Source organism: Apodemus sylvaticus, chromosome 2 (assembly GCF_947179515.1).
Source record: "Apodemus sylvaticus chromosome 2, mApoSyl1.1, whole genome shotgun sequence".
In the NCBI taxonomy this organism is placed as follows: domain Eukaryota; kingdom Metazoa; phylum Chordata; class Mammalia; order Rodentia; family Muridae; genus Apodemus; species Apodemus sylvaticus.
In genome coordinates, this window is record NC_067473.1 from 177,708,965 (window position 1) to 177,731,573 (window position 22,609).

At 41.4% G+C, this 22,609-nt stretch overlaps 1 protein-coding gene across 3 annotated transcripts in view; it reads left to right on the top strand.

Annotated features, from left to right (window-relative positions):
- The window catches only part of Pik3c2g (phosphatidylinositol-4-phosphate 3-kinase catalytic subunit type 2 gamma), a 311,639-nt gene extending 289,966 nt beyond the window's left edge, over nucleotides 1-21,673 (top strand). For all 3 annotated transcript variants that reach the window (XM_052172749.1, XM_052172750.1, XM_052172751.1), the window contains 2 exons: nucleotides 11,481-11,606; nucleotides 21,410-21,673. In XM_052172749.1, coding sequence (XP_052028709.1) covers nucleotides 11,481-11,606; nucleotides 21,410-21,562 — 279 coding nt within the window. In that variant the 3' untranslated portion in view covers nucleotides 21,563-21,673. The remainder of the gene's footprint in view (nucleotides 1-11,480; nucleotides 11,607-21,409) is intronic.
- The last annotated feature ends 936 nt before the right edge of the window (nucleotides 21,674-22,609 follow it).

Genomic DNA, 22,609 nt, shown 5'->3' on the forward strand with positions numbered 1-22,609 from the left:
TCCAAACTTTAACAAAAAAAAAAAGCAAACCCCATAAAATCATACAAATTTAAAGACCTCAGTGAGTAACTGAAAAGAAAAAGTCAAAGAGAACCATACTGTTAAATGCTGAAATCAAACGCTGAAGGACTGGGGACACTTTGATCCTGAGAGAAAGGGGACACGCGGTGAAAGAGGGGGTGATGTAGGATGAAGCCAGCAGGAAAACACAGAAGCTGGAGGGTAGCACAGGAGCTTGCAAGTGTCCAAAGAGGAATCCTCAGTTTTGACTTTTATGAGCAAAAATAATGTCTTCAGAGACAGTGGGAAAAGGAGTGTGAAGAAGGGGGTGGGGGTGGGGGAGAAGCAGGCAAATTCTGCAAACTGAGCTGCGTGTTTATGTCTTCCCTTCCAAGTCTTCTAAGCTGAGAACTAAGGAAGCAGCTTGGAGAGGTTTGTCTTTTCTATCACAGAGAGCTGGGGCTGTAGTTTCCCTCTGAGCATCTCTGCCTTTAGTCGCAGTCCCCAAGTGCTGATGTGTTGACTTTCCTTGTCCTTCAGGTTAAAATTATTATAATTCCTTTTCTGAGTCCATCTTTGTGAATCATTTGGATATATCCTGTTTTGTTATCAACCATTTAGGAAATGGCCAGAAATGGGGGCTGTCTTTAATACCTACCTTAATTCCAAATTCCTAATTTTATGTGGTCCTAAGACAACATAAAAATCAGAGGAAACTGGGAGAAATAGAGGGGCGAGGAAACTGGTTGGGAATCAAAAATACAGCTCATAAAGTCAAATTTGCTTACAGAGATGGTGCTCGTTTCTAAAGACATCATAAACTAAGGCTGTTATAAACAACAAAGTAGGGTCTGGGAGGTTGGAAAACTGTGTCCTTAGCTCGCACCCATGCTCCACCTCATGCCAGAGCAAAACAAAAACAAAAAGAAAAACAAAACAATAACAGTGAACAAACCAACAAAAACAATACAGGCTGGCGTCAAATCCCAGCACTGTGGAAAGAGAAATGAGAGGATCAGAAGGTAGTTTGAGGCCATGTTTCACATGACGTAAACTTCTCTAGATAGCCTGAGCATTGTTGGTCTGAGAACATGATGCAGCTGCGTAGCTCCAAGTGTGACAGAAAAGAATGTGCACTGCCCCTGGTGGGAGGGGGGAGTCCGGTGAATGTCAGTAGGGTCAGGCTGCTTAATTATTACATTTCTCAAGTCTTAGACAGTGTTGGTGATTTTGTGTATATTAGTTCTGTGAATTATTAAGACACGGGTGTTAGAACTTCCAAACATAATCACTGACACATACAGAGCTTCATGAACAGTTGGATTATGTCCTCTAGATTGCTCCCATTCATCGCTGTTGCCCATCCCATCCCATCCGAACTCTGCTCTCATCCTCCTTGGCCAGATAGTGATACCGATAACTCAGTTTGCTCCAGATTGATACTTTGTACCTTGTTTTGTTTCATTGTGTTGTTTCATTGTTCTGTGGGCAGGATCTCACTGTAGCCTGAGCTGACAGTTGGCATTCTGTGCCCTTCTCCAGTGCTCCCCACCTTTCCTAGGACAGAGTCTCTCTGAACTTGGAGCTTACTACTTCAGCAGAACTGGCTGGCCAATGAGCCCCCTTGATTCATTTGTCTCTAACCTCCCGAGTCCTGGGCTGGCACCTGGAATGCACTATGCCCTGATTTGTAGGTAGGTGGTGAGGATGTGAACTCAGGTCCTCCTGCTTGGGCAGTCGGTGCTCCCACTGGGCCACCACCTCAGCACCCAGTCTTTCGTCTTTAACTTGAGTAGATACAGTTTATTGTTTCACACATCCTTAGTGCCGCTTATTAATTCCAATGTGTTTGTAGCGCAGTTGGGCTCTTGACACAGGCACATTACATACTGATGTATTTATTTGACTTATGAAAAGAAATAAACACATAGAACAGGACTTGTGAGCTTCTGGGATATACAGGCAGACAACTCTCCGGGCATCATAGCTTTGCAATTTTACATCACATCCTCATATCTGGCTTGCGCACTGTCCTTCAGACATAGCAATAGTCAAGAGCCCAAAAGTTTGGATTCACCCAGAGTAGTTCAACAAATTTAAAATGAGAGTTTAATTATCAGTTAACCCATAAACAGCTCCTCAACCTTTTCTCTTGGGTAGATTCTAAACTATGGAGTTTAAAGCATCACTTCTCACGTATTAAAACCAAGGAGCAGTGAGACCATGACAAATTTCTCACGGTGCTTCAGCGACAGAAGTCCAGGGCTCTGATTAGAATTCTGGGTTTTCAGAAGCAATTGGATTTATGTGTACTAAGTCAGGAAGGGTGCTTAATCTTCCAGAGTTCAACTTCTGTGAGCTGTTAAAGATGTTGGGTTACAGATAAAATAGTTTTAAATTGCAGTTGTTGTCCCCAGCGATTGGTTGCAGAAAACCCCTGAAGATGCTAGTTCCCTTATATTAAATGATATAATTCTGTAGATAATCGACACAGGAATAGTATATAAATAAACCATCCCTAGATTGTTTATAATGTCTACTATAGTATAAATATTATAGAAATTGCTGTTACATTACATTATTTATGTAATATGAGTAAAAAAAACCATGTATTTTCAATATAGACATAGTTTAAAAATTATTTTTGATCCACAATTGGTTGCATCCAAACTGCAGCCACAGTACTCTCTCTCTTCTTCCCTCCCTTCCTTACCCTTCCCCCCCCAACCCTGAGTGTTGGCTGGGAGTTTTGTTGGGGATGGGGTGCACGAGCACTTATAACTGTACACACACAGTTAGGTACACAGCCCAGCAAGTACTGCTCTTGCAGAAGACCAGAGACTGTTTTCCAGAAGCCACATTGGATGACTCACGCTGCCTGGAACTCCACATGCAGGGATCCTCTGGCCACTGCATGCACGTGTTCACATGCTGGTGCTTGTGTGCACACACACCACACATACACATGCACACACACACACATATACCACATACACACTCATATACACATACATGCACACACCACACATATGCACATACACACACCACATAGACACTTATACCACACACACCGCATACACACATGCACACACTACACATACACACACATACCATATACATACAGGCACCACATACACCATACACACACCACACATACACACACATACCATATAGATACACGTACCACATACACCACACATACAGACCACACATACACATGCACACACTCACACCACATACATGCACCATATACACACACATGCACCACATACACCACACAAACACATGCACCACATACACACACACACCCACACACACATACAGACACAATATACACACATACCATATACACACACCATACCACACACACACATACCACAGACCACATACTCACACAATACATGCACATACCATATACACACTATACCACACACACACAGACACCACAGACCACACACATGCGCACACACACACACACACACACACACACACACACACACAATTTTAAAATGGTAATTAATATTATTAAAAGAGAAACAACAAAGTATGTTGTTGCCTTGACTAGTTTTTTTTTTTTTTTGTGGACCACACAAACTATTAAATACATGATATTGATAATTAGAGTTTTTTCAACTATTTTTAAAAATAAGTCTTGAAAATCACCTACCAGTCAGAGTCTGTGAAAGGTTTAAATTAGTGTGAAATGAAGCAAGAGACAATCCTGATTTAGTTCATGGAGTTCTGAATTCATTGCATTCGTATTGACCAACACACACAGATTAGAAAAATGATTATAGTACTTAAGAAGGAAAGACAGAAGAGTTCCAGGCACCTCCTCCTCACACCAAGGCTCTATTTGTTCCGCTCCAACCAGTCGGATGACTGGTTCAGACACAAACTTAGACAGGTGAGAAGATGATTCTATCGACTTCTCTTGCTTCTGGCATCCATCTCAGACTTTGAAAACCATATCGTATTTTAATTATGGTCAGTTGATTTTCACTGAAGCTTGTATTATCCAATAATTAGAGGCATTTAAGTTAAAAATGATGGAAAATTCTCATAAATTATTCATTGGAAAGATAGTAATGGATTAAACACAATTAAGCTTCGGATTAATATAAGGAAGGCTCCAAGGTGTCTGACTTTAAACCATTTGCATCTTCCCCAGTCTTCCTATTAAACTCCATCTAGAAGTACTCTGAATTATTTTATTTTCTTCGCAAAGACTCATTTAGGGCTGTGGTTAGACATAAGTTCTATAGAAAAACCTCCAGTAAAGTAAGCAATACTAACTTGTGCATTATTTTAAGAAAACGGCCCAGGGCCAGAAAGATGGCTCAGTGAGTCATCACTTGTTGCTAAGACTACACACCTGAGTTTGATTCCCAGGACCCATATGGTAGATTGCCCTCTGCCTCCCATATGTGTACTGTGGCATGCAGGAATACATGCATACATATATACATACATACATACATACATACACACATACATGTGAAAAAATTAAAGTAAATGTTTCAATCATGGTAAACATTATGGGGAGGCTGAGGAACAAGTATTGCATACTTTGCAATTTTCGGTGTTATTATTTATTTTATAAACAACTTAAATTGTGGAGATTTTTCCCTTTTTATCTTCTTTTTGTCAGAATGCATTTCCATTCTCTCTCTTTTTAACTTTTTCCAGACACTTTCACTTCCTGTGCTTAAGAACAACAGATATAGTGACTTGGGAAGCCACTTGAAATGCTACGTGCAATCCAGAGCAAGAAGTAAAGGAAAAAAAATTAGTGCATTCAATTATTCATGCAAGTAGAATGAGATCAGCTAGAAGTCAATATCCTGAACAAAGAGTTACAAAGTAACTCATTAAATTCCACCAAGCTGCTCAGTCCATGGCCCATTCCTGAGTTAAGGAAGCAATCTTCTCACTAGCAAATTCCAAGGACATCTGAAACACTTCATTCTATTCTTTTAGACTAGTGGCACACTTAAAAGAATTATTTATGAAGGGTATACAGGAATGTGTTCATGCATGTGTATGATGGTGCCTTTGCCCATGTATGCCTGTGTGGAGGTCAGAGGTCAACATCAAATGTTTCTTCTCCAACCTTTGTTTTTGTAACAGTTTCTTATTGTTCCTGGAGCTCATTAACTAGCTCTCTGGCCAGCCAATCCCCACCACCTTCCAGGCTCCATCTCCTGGCACCGAGAGCACAGGCAAGTGTCACCACGCCTGGCTTGTTAGACAGGGTCTAGGCATCTAAACTCAGGTCACCATCTTCCCAGCCTCCTAAGATTAGTTTCTAAATGATTCACCAGATGTTGCTAAAATCCTCTCAGCGCCCACTTCTATTAAATTTGGGGAATATAAAATATTTTTCAAGTACTAGAGTAAAACATTAGGCTTATTATTATTTTTTTCATTTTGCTGCTATTATAAGGCAGGGTCTCCTGAAGTTCAAACTAATCTGAATTCCAAGATCCCCCTGCCTCTAACTCCCCAGTGCAGGAGCTATAGGTATGTACCACTACACCTAACTCAGAGAAGTTCTGTTAGGAAGACCACATATACATATTTGACAAAATAGTAGCAGACGTGTTTTAGACATTGATTTCATTTATGGAGAATAGTTGGTTTTATTGTGAGTCCTTCCTCTGTCTCCAACTTAGGATCTTTATGATACATCTGCCCAATTAAATGTAAGCAGTACAATCAACATTACAAGAATAAAGGAGTAAGTTTATTTCTTTTTGATTCATCCTTCTGCTTCACATATAAGAGAAACAATTGGAAGGATGTGTAGAGTAAGAGAGAGAATGAGAAAGTCCCACAGCATCTCATTCACTCACAGTGAGCCATTTATATGACTGTGATTTTGCATCTAATGCTATGATAAACACTGTAGCAAAAATCAACTTGGAAGGAGAGAATTATTTCTGTTTGCAATAGATATCCCACCTCGGAAGGAAGCAAGGGTTGCACAACAAAACCCAGCCTCAAAGAGGAAGAAAGAAATTAAGGAAGGAAGGAAGGTGGGGAAGGGAAGAGAAAGGAAGGGAAGGGGAAGGGAAAAGAAAAGGAGAGGAGAGGAGAGGAGAGGAGAGGAGAGGAGAGGAGAGGAGAGGAGAGAAGAGAAGAGAAAAGAGCTCTAAAAAGACAATGACTCTCCAGACCTTCGAGCAGGTCCTCAGGAGGGATCTGAGAAGGTGTTTGTAGCATGGAAATAATAGCTCTGTGCATGCTGTCCGCCTGAAGACCTTGCAGCAGCAGGACAGGATACAGGCTTCAGCTAACGCTTGTCTCTCTGAGTCACTCTTTTGAAAAAGAGTCTGACTACTTTGATGGCTTTGAAATCACTTGTAGCTTTGATGTTCAGGTTTATAGGCCCAAAGCCATAGCTATACATACAGTCTACATGTATGTTAGGTTACACCATCTATTTGTGTGTACCACAAATAGACTCACCGTGAAGACCATTGTGCACTGCTAGGAGTACCTAGCGGTGCATTTTTCAGAAGCCCCATGGTCTTTGATGCTATTGACTTCCTAGCAATGGTAGGTGGGATACTCAGGTGGGGGGAGAAATATGTCTATTTAGAAATAAAGGTAAATAGAAGCAAATTTTTAAGTAAAAATTACAAGCATTTCATTTGAGAATGGAAGTATCTACTGATGAAGTTTGGCTAAGTGTGTTCATTAGCTTTTCTATTGATGTGATAAAGGTTTGGCACAACAACTTGTATATTAAGGCCCAGGTTCTATGGCAGTTCAGTTCACAGCCAGCTGGCTCCTCTGTGTCTGGGCTGTGAGGAGACAGAGCTTCCTGGTAGGAAAGCATGGAGAATCAAAGTTCATCATCAGAGGGAGAGAGCAAGCTGTAACACAGGCATACCCCCAAGTGATCCTCTTCCGATAGCTAGGCCCCAACCACAGAACATTCGAGAACCTTCCAAAGTCGTACCGTCACTGGTGTGACCAAGCCTTTCATGCAGGAGCCTTATGAGAGGACACCCTAGGATTCTGTGAATAAGCAGTGGGAAAAAGCACAAAAGAATGGGGAGCAGGGTAGAACAGGGGGGCCTTCCAGTGAAGAACTTCTGAGCCACATCCCAAGATGACGATAGACATAGGAAAGGTTTCTGTTGTTGTTGTGTTTCTTTTATGATGAGTTTCAAATGCAAGCCAAGAATACATAGAACTCGGAGCTAGAATGAGCGACAAAACCTATGTGGAGATGTCTTCACATTTCCTTCTGAGCACTTCCTGAAAATATCAGCCAAGATTCTAAAAGAAAGGTGTCCATGCCACTTTATCGCAACACACTGTGAATAAAGACAATCTTGGGGTGGGGTGGGGTAGGTGTCTGACCTTTCTCCAGGCCTCTGTCAAGTCTTAGTGAAGGTCAAAAGACAATCAGAGTTTTAAAAAAAAATCAAAAACAAACAAAAAACCCTAAGGTAAAGAGTTAGGCAAGTAGAAGTTGTATAATGATTTTTAAAGTAAACATTAATCTGCATGAACATAAGGGCAAAGAGCACATTGGGAACGTTTGAAGGCAGGACAGCTGGTGTCATCTTAATAAATTATCTGAGATCCTGAAGGAAGATGAGGTGACACCAGGACGAAGGGGAAGAATTGATGTTGGTCCCCCCAGCTTCACAGGGAGGAAAATTTCTCTACAAGACCCAAGCAATCAACATCTGCACTTAAAGCTCTTAACAGTCAAGGGAAGCCTGCTGCTCACATTTAAAATGCACTCCTGGCTCAGACTGGAACCTGTGCTCTTCTGGCATTCTGAAAACTCCCAGATAGTCAAGGATTGTCTCAAGGACACTAACTTGGAAATAGAAACCCAAAGCTTGAGTGTGGCACTTAATGGTGGAGGCCTCTGCACAAAAAGCTTCTGCTATTCGATCACTTGAGTTTCTTCTTCAAGCAAAGGGGATCCTGGGACATTTTGAGAAGGGAGGTGCTGTAGCCAGATCAGTTTGGGAATGTTATTAAATATGCTACTGATATAAAAAATGAAGGAAGGAAAGAGATTTAAAAGATTTAAAAGCCATTAAAAGGGCTGGGCAAACAGCTTAGCCAATATAGTGCCTACTTTACATGTAAGCTTGTGAAGCTATGTTTGATCCCCAGGACCCAGGCTTGGTGGCACATACCTGTGTTCCCAGCTTGCTGGCCAGCTAGCCTAACCAAGATGATGAGTTACAGGATCAGCTCAGATTCTGTCTCAAGAAGTAAAGTGGGAAACAACAGAGAAAAACACCCAATGTCCTCCCCTGGCCTCGTGTATTTAGGGCCACTCACTCCCACTCCAACACACACACATGCACACACACACACATGCAACACACACACATGCATACCTGTGTATGTGTATGTGCATGTCCATCAAAACAGAAAAATATTTCAATGATGTATAATCTCTTTGATATATTGGAACTTAAATACTTGAAATTAATAGCATGATCCAGGGCAGTTTTAACTTCCAACCCAGTGGAGTAATAACTATGTCTTATAGTGGAAGCATTTTCTTCCCTGGAAAACGATCTTGTGTCCAACAGAGCATAAAGTCTGGGGACAAGAAAGAAGGACATTACAAGCAGGTCACTGGTATCGTGGTGAGTGGCCCCATTCTATGTCACCCTTGACCATGGGAACCATGAACCTGGTGCGGGTGACACACAGTTCTATATATTGAATGCTACATAGTAGGTATACAGCCTGCTGGAGATACTTTCCCAACTCTACAAGATGTTGTCACCTAGATGAAGCTGTAACTGAGTCCTCAGAATGCCATGCAAACATTCTAAAAATGATAAACATCTCCAGTTGTTCAGGAGAATGATAAAAGAAGTAATCTGATTGTTACACATCTATTGCTATTGAAGAGTCTCTTAATCAGGGGTACTGTTGCATAGGAACTATGGTGCGGGACACAAATCCATATCAGCCTATCACCATCTCATTATGAAAGGGACATTGCCACTCCATAGTAGAAGTGAGCCAAGGCAACCAACCTGCTATCAGTTTGGTACCATCTTCAGGATTCAATAGCCTTCTTTCTTCTGGACAGATTGCTCCCACACCCTGGGCATAGCCTAGCATTGTGCAAGGCTTTTCCTAGGCAGACACAACATACAAGTCTACTTGTCCCAGACTTGGAACCCAGACATCCCAAAGTAATGATTGCACAAACATCTAATTTGGTGTACTGGTGAGTTTTTATTGAGGTTCCTTGCAAGAGTGGGATGGCTCAGCCACATGGGTAAAGACCCACGCTGGAGCTCTCTGTGTCATCTGCAGGTGGCTCTGCAGGTTCTAGACTCTCTTGTCCACTAAGCTGGTTGGGGTCTCCTTCCCCAGTTGTTTACTGCTTTTACAGCCCTGGGGAGGGACCCTCAAGAATCTTGTGTGTTCCGGCTTGCTCACACATGTGAAGTTTACATCCTGGGTCTAAGGAGCGTTGCTGCCTCCTTCCTTGATACAATGTTACATCCTGGGTCTTAGGAACCTGGCTGCCTCCTTCTTTGATATAATGTTACATCCTGGGTCTTAGGAGCCTGGCTGCCTCCTTCCTTGACACAACGTTGCAGTTCTGAGGAAGTTGCTAAAACAACACTAGCTCTGCTTAATGATCAGAATCTGTTCCTAAGCCCTTAAAACCTCTTACCACATCCACCATGTTCAATTTCTTCTGGATCCATTGGGGAATAGGAAGGGTAGAGTATAAATGGATCAGGTCATTCCAATGCACTTGATTATTTATATCCTATTCTGGTGATGTGATGGGTATTTATACAAACCACAAATACATTCATTGCTTTTTCCCCTTTTGAAGAATCTTTTCACATACCTCACTCCCAGATTCCCCAATCACCAATTTTGCGATCATGTTCTTTCCATGTTCCTGACTATGCATCCAAGCCATTGGCTTCAGCCCATGAGCTGCTGCATAAACACATCTGGCCATTTCTCCTTCCAAGCAAAATATACATGCAGGTGCTCCCACTCAAAGTTCTGCCCACTGGGAGAAGTTCCCTTCCAACATTGGTCTTCAGAGTCCCCCAGAGCTAGCCTACAAGGCTGGCCCTGTAAACATCCAGATGGTGCCTACCTATTGAACACAGCTTTATCTGTGGACCAAGACTTGGTCTTTGCCTCCTTTGCTAAACAATCATATGAACTTTTGGGGTAGAGATGAGACATATAGCGCATAGAGGCCTTAGGCACAATCCACAACAACAATAAAAAGTCATCAGGAGCTTTCTGGCTGCAGGAAGTGAGGTCTAGGAGGGCACAAAAGCAGGAATTGAGGAACTTGGACATTTAGACCAATTTATATAACTTCCCAGGCCACTAAGAATGTGTAAACAGCATTGTATTTTAGGGCATTAATTAGTATTTATTGAAAATTTTAATACATTATGGTAAATAATAATAATAATAATCGCACAATTCCTTATATTTTAAGCCATCATCTTTCAATTTAAATCATAATAATATTTCTCATGAGTTCTTTACTAAAGGTCCATCTCACCAAGATCACAGGAATACGAGCCATTTACTTCCAGTCACTTTGATTTTGAAAATGGTGGATTGACTCTCCAAATGGTAAATTAATAAATAAAAATACCCACAATAGTCTTGAAGGAAAGGCAAAAGGAAAGGTAGACCTTCCCAAACAACCCACAGCTGCTAGCTGCATCATTCCAAAAAGGATGGATAGCCTAAAAAATAGTCTCAGTGCACTGATTGCCATCCTAGGTGTTATAGGAACTTAGGAGCTGGAGCTTGAGGAGATGAAGGTGGGTGGGTTAGAGGGCCTCCATTCAGCATTGCTGTCGTCTAGGCAGCCTCTTCAGCCAATGCCCTGCTCCACTGAAGACAGTGTCTAAAAATGTATCTAACAGATTTGAGGGTAATTCATGTTCTACATCCATTGAGGCCATTTAAGCTGTATACCAGTTATAAGTCTGATTGTGATGTCAACACAGGAGCATTCAGGCCATTAAAGGCTCCAACTCACTGTCTATGTTAATATATTTTAAATTTGATTTTTCAAAGATTCTTAAGTACTGTACATTCTCCCAACATATTTAATTCCTGTCTTCGTTTGTGACTAACATTCATCTCCTGATGGTATCTGTCAAAAATGCAAATTAAGATTTCACTCTTAAAAAATAAGCTGTAATCGATGGACTTTTGAACTCTGTTCTCTCACATAAGCAGTTTCAGATAGAATCTCTCTCTCTGACACTGTGGTGCAGCCAAGTATTTCTTCTAGTTCTTTTTTCTTTTCCTTTCCTTCCCTTTTCTTTCTTTCCTTCTTGCTTTTTCTTTTTCTGATGCACTAAAGAAGCTTTCATAACTCCAGATCCTACTTCTGGTCTGACCACTTCGTATCCAGATATTTTGTTTTCTTTGATAGTGACACCATTAATATGTATAACCACTTTCCATTGCAGCATCTCCCAGATGGCTCTGCGCCCAGTGCACATGTTGAAATTTATCTTCTACCACATCCCAGTGAAGTTCGTAGGAAGAAAACAAAGTGTGTTCCAAAATGCACTGACCCAACTTACAATGAAATTGTAAGTATACATTATCATCTGTGCAGGTAGTTTGTATTTTCTTACCAGTTTTTTTTCTATTCTTTTTTTCCTTTGTTCAGCTTCACAACCAAATATGGAGAATTTTCAGTATTGGAAGCATTGTTCCATAAAGGAATGATGTTGCCCAAAATAGTCCTAGCATGCTGAACACTGTTCTAGATGCTATGGGAACCGGAAAATACAGACTATCAAAGCTCTGACAGGCCAACCCCAGGCAGGCATGGGAGGGCTGCTTTGCATGCTAACACTTTCCCTGACTCTATTGTATTTCCTCTACCGTGTGTGTTCATCTACTTTTCTTTAATTTTATTCTCACACACTTGAGTTTTTCTCACCTAACCATTTTATCACAAGCCGTTATGTGAAGAACAGCAAGTCTCCTAAATGCTATTTGGGGGGGGGGGGGGGGAGGACCGCCACTAATCAGCACTACTGCATTCTGCAAATAGCTCTCCTAAGAGGTTTAAAGATCCAGTCTTCTGGTTTCTCTCCAAAGCAACCCCTCCTGACTCAATTTTTTTTTTTTGCCTGTTTATTCTTGCTGTGTCATCTAGCCGAGGGCTACAAGATATCTTGAGAAACAAAGGCATCTTCCCGTGTTATTTCAGCTGTGCCTTTGTTGGGACAGGGTCCTACTGAGCATCCCTGGCTTTGCACTAGCAGGGATCCTCCTGGCTCAGCCTTCCTGGGGAGGTGCAGAGCAACCTTTCTTCCCCTCACCACCAGCCCCAGCTCATTAATCAAATCACACAAGCTGCTCGCTTCTGCTCCCCTTCACCCTTGGAAACTTGACAGTGAAGATTCTCACCTTTCCTGGTAGGGCTGCTCTCAAGTGGTGTCAGCAGGCTCCTAACTGCTAAATGCAATGAGCCCTTAGGCTCTTTCCCTGCTGCAGGTGCAAACTGACAGCCAGTCACCCTGATCCTCTGAAACCTCGTTTGTGCCTCTTAAGTTCCACCTTTTCTTAATTTGTTCCCTTTTCTTCTGACCGGAAGTTTTGTTTTCATTCATTGCTATCCTTCCTCTTAAAATGTTACTTGCTGAAGTTCTTCGGTCCACCCTGTCCTGCCTCCCCTTCAAAAAGCATCCCTCCCCAGCTAAAAGGTCTACAACCAGAAATTCAAACAACCCCTGACTTTGAAGAAAACAAAAACAAAAACCAACAAAAAGTGAAAAAGCCTTAAAACTGTGTGACTAGCAACTCTGAGTTCCTCCTTTTGTCTGCACTCCTGAAGGATCACTGAGAATCCCTGTGTTTCTTGAGGAATTAAGACAGAACTGCAGATGAGCAGAGCGCCCAAGGTGAAGCTCTCAGACTACACTTAAACCCTGAATGTTTTGTTTCCTTGACATCCTTGGGCTTGGGTATCCTCAGGAGCTCCCCTTCGATTTGCTGGACAATGAAGGACGATGACAGAGACTCTGGATGTGGTCACAAGTCTTCTGTCCCATCTCAATGTAAGCTTACATCTGTATGGATTTCCCCTAAGGCCCATACTCATACAGCCCAGGCTGGTCTGCAACTCATTCTTGTAGCCAGGGATGATCTCATGCCTCTGATCCTCCTGCCTCTGATCCTCCTGCCTCTACCTCAAGTGCAAGGAGTACAGGTGTACATGCCATGCCTGATATTACTCAAGGTTTTGACCTTTGACCCCTCTTCCTCATTGCTGGAGGATGCTGTTTAAAAATTTCTCCTGGCTAGCTGAAAGACAGGCTTGCTTCTTTGCCATCTCGAATGATGCCTTCGTTTTTGAGGGGTATGGAGGATTAGTTTACATGCATTGGCAAGTATGAGACACGTACATTTCATAGCTCAGGGTGTCCAGTTAGTGCGGTCCGCATGTACCAGGTATGTGTGTCTATCCACCACAGTGATCACAACCCCAGGGGAAATGACTCTCCTACTCCCAGCAGCCATCATGTGACTATCCTCTCAGTTAGGTGCAGGGCCATCTGAGCCCCTTTCGCGTGAGTGCTAGAATGCTGACAGGGAACACACCTTTAATAATGCTCCCTGCTCCCTCAGTTATGTGTCCAACAACATAGCTCTACTCTTTATAGAACACTATCCAACTCCGAAATCTAGTCTTCCTTCTCCTAGTGTGATTCTGTCTGAGGTCTCTGTCTCTTTAGTCATTACAAAGCTGTTATCCAACTCCCATGGAATATTTGTTTGTTTTGAGATGGGTTTTTCTCTGTAACCTCAGCTGACCTGGGATTGACTCTGTAGATCAGGCTAGATTGAACTCAGAGATCTATCTGCCTCTGCCTCTCAGGTGATGGGGTTATATGCATATACCATTAGGACTATTTCTGTGAAATAGTTTTATTAAACCTTTTATATTTCTACCTAGGTTTCATTCAAATATATTTATTATTAATCCATTTAAATTATTTGAAGGGGACTTGTTGCCAAGTGTTAACCTACAATTTTAAATGTGGCATTCATATCCCTTAAATTTTAACTCAGTAATTTTCCTTGGTTCTCTCTTAGATGAATACCACTGAGTATTTATTTTCATTTTTAGATTCATGTGCAGTTAGAAAAAATAAAACAGATTCCAATGGCTCTGAAGGACTTTCCCCTAGGGTAATAGCTAATGTAGCTCTAGTTACCTAGCTACTTAAGTACCAACACTAGGAAGCTGGCATTGGTCTGAACCTAGTCTCTCATTCTGACTTTACCAATTCCAAGAGCCCCCCTGTGAGGACGCTTAGCTCTGAACATTGGAGTCACCTACTTGATACCCAGTCAAGATACAGAACAGAGGTTTACATCCCAAGGTTTACAAGAATAACACTACTATAGCCAAAACTGTCTGCCTTTAAATGGTACTGGAACTCTATCCCTATAAATTTTTCATTTTTAATATTATATAAATGGAATTTCATGCTTTATAATATTTCAAAATGCCTTTTGTCTCAGTTACTCTTTCTCATGGCTGTGACAAAATATCTAGAAAGAACAACTCAAGACAGGATTTGTTTAGGCTCACAGTTTGAGGGTGTCAGTCCATCAGGGTGGGGCAGGTGTGGCAGCAGGAACTCCAGACAGATGCCCATGGTGTTGCCCACATTAGGGGCATCTTCTCACCTCAAGAAACCTAAACTCCTTCACAGGCGTGTTAGATGTTTGTTTCCATGGCGATTCTGAATCCCATCAAGTTGGAGACCAGGATTGACCATCAATCCTTTGTAGGCACTGTAGTGTCTTATTTACTCCCCTAAAATACTGCATATGGTCCTGATGACTCTTCAGACACACTTCTCACTCTGCCCTTCTCTGCTGCTGTGACCTGTGAGTCCTGGAACCTCCCACTTGGTGCATCTTTGTAACTTTTAAACCTAGAGTAAATTTCCTGACAATAAGGGGGATGTCTCTTCTCCCCCGATATCTTTAACATTTAGTGACTTCTAAAAAGCTATCTTTAAGTATTTCAGGTAGTTTTACAAGTGATACTATATATGTGTGTGTAAAAGGTATATAAATCATTAATATGCATACATGCATGCCTCTAAAGGATTACCTAAATTAGTAGAGGTATTTTGATGTCTTATTACTCATTATAATGTCCATTCATAGCTAGAGATGCACAGCCAAAAATATGGAACCTGTTCTTTCCTTGCACACAAGCCATCCAACCTCACTATCAAGAAACCTTGTAGAGATGCTGTATCAGAAAATAAGGGGTAGGCTGGTGAGATGGCTCCATAGGCAAGAGCACCGGCTGCTCTTGCAGAGGACCCAGGCTTGTGTCCCAGCACCCACATGGCAGCTCACAGTTGTCTGAAACTCCAGCTCCAAGGGATATGACACCTTCCTTGACCAGTGCACACACGCGATGCATACACATACATTCAGACACACTCATACACATAAGATATGTCTTTTAAATAAATGGATTAGGTAGATGATGACTATAGAACAATCTGAGTTGGTCTTTTGGATGTCACAGAAGTAACAGAGAGAGAATCTATAGATGCTTCAATAGAAAGGAAGGAAGAAAGATAGGAAGAAAAGAAAGGAAGGAAGAAAGAAAAGGAAGGAAAGAAGGAAAGGATGGAAGGAAGGAAGGAAAGAAGGAAGGAAGGAAGGAAGGAAGGAAGGAAGGAAGGAAGAAGGAAGGAAGGAAGGAAAGAAGGAAAGGAAGAAAGAAAGGAAGGAGGTCTCAGTCCCTATACAGAAATTAAATGTTCACAATATAAGGAAACAATAAATGTCACTAGCAGTCAGTATTATTTTAATAAGTTGAAAATTAATTCATCAAAAGCTTAATGGATTATAAAATCATCAGTAAGTATGTGTGCATGAAGCTTATTTTACAATTCTTGGTATGGCACACAAATTTTCTGATGGCTTTGAAATAATCCTAGGTCTTCCTAAATTTACGACCTAGTAATTCAAAATCACTACAATCCCTTCTCAGCAGAAGCCTTCTTAAAGAACAGACACACATTGTTCATATTTTGTACACATTTTAGAAGACCAAAAATTAATAAAGTCCATACTTGCACAGTCCCAGTATGCATGGAATCCAAAGCAGGAATGTGAGCATCAGAGAGTACATTGAGGCTGACCAGAGATGTGGGGACGGGGCGGGCAGAGCCAGGGAGGGACAAGGGAGGCCAGTTGAAATCAGAGAACCATAAGACAGAAATCCAGCACAAAATTCTGAGTGTTCTCATATTATGTTCTATGTCTATAGCAATACAGCAATGCTCATAAAAAGACCATAAAGATCATCCTGTGTATTGTATGGATACCTTACCTGTCAGTTAAAAAGCCTATGGCCTGTAGCTTAGGCAGGAAATAGAGGTGGGACATGTGAAGGGGAAAGAATTCTGGGCGTCAAGGAGGCAGGAAGAAGGCCCCCCAAAGAAGTGAGGAGACTGGCACATGGTACCTGAGCACAGTTACCAGCCACATGGCAAAATGTAGGTCAAAATAAACGGGCTGTCTTTAGTTATGATCTAGTCAGGGTAGAGCCCAGCTATATTGCTAAGGTATTTGTAGATATATTTTGAGTCTGAGTCTTATTTCTAGGAGCATGGGGCTGTGAAGCAAAACCAGGGCCTAACTTCAAGAAGCTTCATACTAGGCACCATCTTGTTGTCAAAAAAAATGTAATCCCAACCCAGAGCTTCTACCCTGCCTTTAACTATTTAGTTGCTGGATAAAACAAACATACAATATATTTATAATAAGCCTTAATCAGCACAAGAGCTGGGCAGATCTCTATCCTCTATTCTGTCTATTTCCCAGCCAATAATTCCATTATACGATTTCCATGTTTTGTCTGAGCTGCTCTTAACTCCAAATTAGCCAGCCCACGTGGCCATTAATTTACAGTTCACCTAAGCCATGGTGGCGTCTTCCTCCCTTCATCTTCTTCCCCCCTGTAGTTCTTCTCCGATGCCAGAGGGAAGTCCTGGAGTGCTAAGCCCTGCCTGTGTCTCTTTTGCCCAGGTATTGACTGTCAGCATCTTTATTCACCAATCAGAAATTACTTGGGGGTCAAGGTCACATAGTGTCATCTGAATCTACATGCAGACAAGCTCTTCTGTAGGGCAATCAGGCCTTGGGGGCCTGCATTTAGCATTATAATCAAAGCAACAGACCAAACCTCAACAAAAGATGCACAAAGTGTACAGTTGACTTTATATCTGACTTAATTTTCTCTTGCCCTCAACAGTGATATAGGATCCTATGTCTGCAATAAGTCCCTGTGTTATTTCTGTGGGTCTTGAAGGCACTCTAATAGGAGAGCCGTTGCTCATTACGGGGCACAGAGGCTTGTCACATGATGTCCATGGATACTAAGTAGCCCTGCTCTTCCATCTCCTCTGAAGCATGCTCCTTGCAGCAGCCTCTCACTACAGTGGGCTTCCTCAAACTGCCAAGGCCTTGCAGCATCCTGTGAGGTGAGAGAGAAAGGCCTAGTTCCTATCCATGTGTAAATCTCTGAGACATACAAAGAGGATTAGATGTTGCATATCAATGTCTTACCAAAATTTTCATTAAAGTAATTCTTCCCGTTTTTATTTACTCGTCTCTCTGAGGGAAGGGTAGGTAGTTCAAGGACTCTGTCCAGTGGAAGAGACTCCACCTTCTATTGCCAAAGCTTTGGTCCAGGGCCCAGCTTGTCTATTTAACACTTCCCAGTGTGCATCCCTGGGTGGTATGCGTGGTACATACTTTACCTGCCTAAAGCTCTCCTGCAGAGTTCTTCCTGGGTCATGAGGATACAAGGACTTGCTTAGGTCCAGTCAGCAAGCCAGAGACCTTGCTCACCAACTCTCTCTCTCTCTCTCTCTCTCTCTCTCTCTCTCTCTGTGTGTGTGTGTGTGTGTGTGTGTGTGTGTGTATGTATGTATATGTGTGTATGTGTGTATATGTGTATGTGTATATATGTGTGTGTATGTGTGTATGAGTGTGTATGTGTGTGTATGTGTGTGTGTGTGTGTGTGTGTGTGTGTGTATACACACACACAGAGATCTATATATGTGTATATTGGAAACCAGAGGTCATTATTAGATTTGTTGTTTGGTTCACTAGTTGTGGTTGTGGTTGTGGTTGTTGTTTTGTTTTGTTTGAGACAGGGTCTCACACTATGTAATATAGACTAGCCTCACATTTACAGAGGTCCTTCAGCCTCCTGCCTCCACCTCCGCCTCTGCCTCTCATCTCTGCCTCCTCCTCCTGCCTCCTCTGCCTCCTGTTTCCAAGTCTTGGCCTTAAAGATATGCACCACTACACCTAGGTTCATTTCACATGGGATCAAACTCAGACCCGTGTCCTTTACTGCTGTCTCCCAAGCCTGCCAAACTCTTCTGGTGTTCACAGGATGATAAAGCTTACTCAGTCGTGTGCTACAAGTTTCAGAGGACTGGTCCAGTATAACCCAGCATTTTCCTAACATTCTGTCACCTACAACATTGTAGCCATCTTCACAAGAGGACAGAGGTCGCCATATAACAATGTTTCAAGATACATCTTCTCATTAAAGGACAGATGCCTACTTATGTACATGGTATCTAGGCCCAGAGGGTACACAAGTTATCCAAGCTCAGAACTAACTGATCCCAAAGCCCAAGTCCACCCAGGACACTGTCTCTCCTTCCAGTCCTCTGTTCTCACGTGTGCTAGGCTGGCTCTCACCCCACCCTTGATATTCTTCTGACTGACACAGATTCACTGATCTCCTGTTTATTACTCTCCCACCGCAATCATGAAAATGTACTTTAGCCTTATTTATTAGCCCCTTGTGTCAAATAATGTCCAGTGAATGCCTGTATATGAGTTAATAGATACTCATTACACTCAAAGCTTTCTATTTGAGGTGCCAATTCCAAGCCCACAAATTCTGTATTTGTCAGGTTGACTGAAGATTTGCCTCATGCTTATTGGTAAAAATGTATGAGTACACTATAAAACTTGATTAGGAGAAATATTCTTTATTCTATTTCTATAAAGACATACTATGTCATTTGATGAAAACATCACAAAGAATACATTCACCTATGTTCTTCGCCAGCATGTCCCAACAACTGCTTGTCGCATGGCAACACAGTTTTTTAAAAAATATCACTATAGGTACACAGAACAATTAAGAGCTATATACCACCATTATTGTAACTTTGATCACTTTAAGAAAATAATTTGCCTTAGTCAAGAACAGGTTAAAAATCTATCAAGTAACATAGCTTTGTAAGTCCTGATGTTTACATTTGGCACAGAAAAATAATAAATTCCAAAGTGGCTTTCTGAGACTTCCTACTTTCTGGGTCCTCGAGGGAATTGTTTTGTCAGGAAGAGTATTTCTCAGCCAAGTGCAAAAAAAAAAAAACCCTCTATTTATGTATTTAATGGATATTTGAAATTGATTTATGAGTGTTGAATATTCAGCATAAATCTTTCATTATTCTTTCATTAATTCTTTTTCACTGTGCTATAGGTTAGCATTCTTATTGGCAACATGGAAAGGCTCACAGCAGAAGACAGATTCGTGTGAATGAGAATATAAGTGATTACTGTGTTTTGTTGAAAATCTTTTTGGAATTGATTTGTATAATTCACAGAGTACCTGAGCCAGACCTTTCCAGGGTCCACGTCTTGAAAGTGTGTCACTTTACACCTACCCTGTATCATTTTGAAAGCTCCATCATCTGTCATCTCTATGGGACAGGCGAGGAATTCACTGTGGAAAACATTATAGGAAGGAAAGGGGGAAAGGCAGAAGGTTGAAGGTGACCACTGTGGAGGAAGAAGAGGGAGCTTACCCCGAGGTCCTGGGTGGATTTCTGGGCAGCACCAGGCATCCAGCAACCTTGAGAGAACATGAGTTACAAGGAGTGAATTTGGGGGTGTTTGGCGCATTCTCTAAAGTCCTTTATTAGCCACTGACTGGCTTGGGATACTTTAAATAGGCAATCCTAGAAAATCAATGGTGATTTTCTTTGTGGAGCTAAGGTAAGACTCAGCAGGAGGAAGTGGCTGGATAGAGCAGACTAGAGAACATTGCAGCCATGTCCCTTGATTGAGTTAGCTTTTTAACTTGCTAATTATTTTTGTCTATGACAGAGAACGAAATGTCCTTGATAATGTGCATTTCTTCAGTGCTGGGAAGTACTCATGGGCACACATGCCCGGCAAAGTGTTTCCTTCAGGGGCTTCAACCCCAGTCCCTACTGCTGGCATCAGAGGGTGGTAAATAGATGCAGATAGTGTGCAACTGCTCAGAAACCCCATCCTTACTCACAGAGGAGGCTACCCAGCTGTCTGAGGACTTTTCTTTCAAGCTGCCTCCTATTTTGCATATACTGAGAGCCCTTCATTCTCCTTTGTAATGTGGCTGTAAATAGCAAATATGTATCACTGTGTGTGAAATGTGTTCTAGCACGTTTCCCTGGCAACCATGTCAACTTTCCATGCATGCCCCCCCTTCACTTCTTATAACATCTTTATCCATCCCCCACTACCAATGTCTTTCACCCTCAACAGGCCTGTCATTGTCATGACTGTAATGCCCTGAATATTAGAAGCCAAAGTGGAACAAAACCTCACTGGGAAAAAAATAATAAATCACATGAACAACTCATACATATACATGCATGATATGTGTCTATGTATGTATGTATGTGTATGTGTGTGTGTATATATTACAAGTCAGACCTTAAAACAGAAAAAAGAAGCAATTGCGTATATAAGACCAAAGAACATCCCAATGTTGGAAAGACAGATTTTTTTCCTTCCTTTTTGGATTTGTTTGTATTATATGTTTAATTGGATAAACACGTTTTCATAATTGAAAGTCACACAGTTTTAAGTAAAAGAAGTGATCACAGCTGATGCCATCGACTGTAAAAGGAAGTGTTACCTCCCCCATTTAAGCAGCACTGGCCTGTCATTCTTCTCGGACCTGCAACACCAGGATGCATTTCCCAAGCTCTTGTGACAGTTAGGAGGATCAAGAATGGTTAGAGGCAGACTATTGGACTGTTCCTAGTGAATATCTGATCAGATCACTGAATTTGGAGTGGGAAATTTTAATGGAATCAGGAACACTAAGACTCTTGAAGAAACAATCATTGAATTCTGTTATATCAGTAGTGCTGTGGCTCTTCGGGGATAACGCTGGAAATAAAATATTTTGACCTGAACCTCTCCCCTCAAAGGTATAAGCTGTTAGCATCATTTTAAAAATTTAAATCAGTACTGAAATAGAAAGATGCATCCAAGCATACCTGATTTGCATGTTCCTTCTCTCTCCATTTTCAGGTGGTATATGATGAAGTCTGGGAGCTCCAGGGCCACGTTTTGATGCTCATCGTGAAGAGCAAAACTGTATTTGTGGGAGCAGTTAACATCCAACTCTGTAGTGTTCCCCTCAATGAAGAAAAGTGGTACCCGTTGGGAAACAGTATCATCTGACTAACGCCATCAGCATACATATTATTGAGTACTTGTATGTTTTTAGCTTGTACTTCCCTCTGTCACATATGCAAGGCATCTTTCTTCTGGAAGATACCTTAGAGAAGTGGTTCTCAGCCTTCCTAATGCTCTGACCCTTTACTACAGCTCCTGGTGGTTGTGGTGACCCAAACAGTAAATTTATTTTAGTTGCTTCTTCATAATTATAATACAGTATAATTTTGATACTGTTATGAATTGAAATGTAAATATTTCATATTCAGGATATCTACTATGTGACCCATGTGATAAAAGGCTCATTTGACTCCGCCAAAGAGTCATGACTGAGGGGTTGAGAAATAGTCTTAGAATGTGAAGGTCACAGAAGAACCAGGTCAAAATCAGGCTTTTGTAGCCATTTCTTCCCTGTCTTTTCCTTATTTTCTTATCATCTTTTCTCCTTGGAATATTAATCATATGTAAAATTCCATATGCAAAGTAATGAAAGAATGATTCATTTTAATATGCATTTTTAATGAAACATAAGTTCACATCTTTTCCTAATTGCTTGATGAGGTCAAAAATTATGCTTTCAAGGTGTTTTTTCAAGCTAGGAGAAGCTCATGAAAGAATCTAAAGGCTAAGACTGCAATATATTTCAAGCTTAGATGACAAACCACATGTCTAGTCATGAGTAGATTTACTCTGAGAGCTGGTGATCTCCAACCATGTGCTATAATTTTTATATTGAAAAGAAACCTAAAATTTTCTATTATGTAGATTTTTTCTTTAAGAATTTCACAAGTGTATATAATGCCTTTTGTCACTCCTGTTTCTCTCTTTTTTAGTTACCCCCATACCCATCAACAAGCAGTCGTCTTTAAAAAATCCTGTATTCCTGTGGGAAGTTTTGTTTGTAAGATGGGCATCTTACTATATGTCCTGACTAACCTAGAACTCGCTGTGTAGACCAAGCTGGGCCCAAATTCACAGTGGCCCTCCTGCCTCTGTTTCCCTACTGCTGAGTTTCAAGGTCATTTGGACCTGGTCTTTAACATTTAAGTTCAA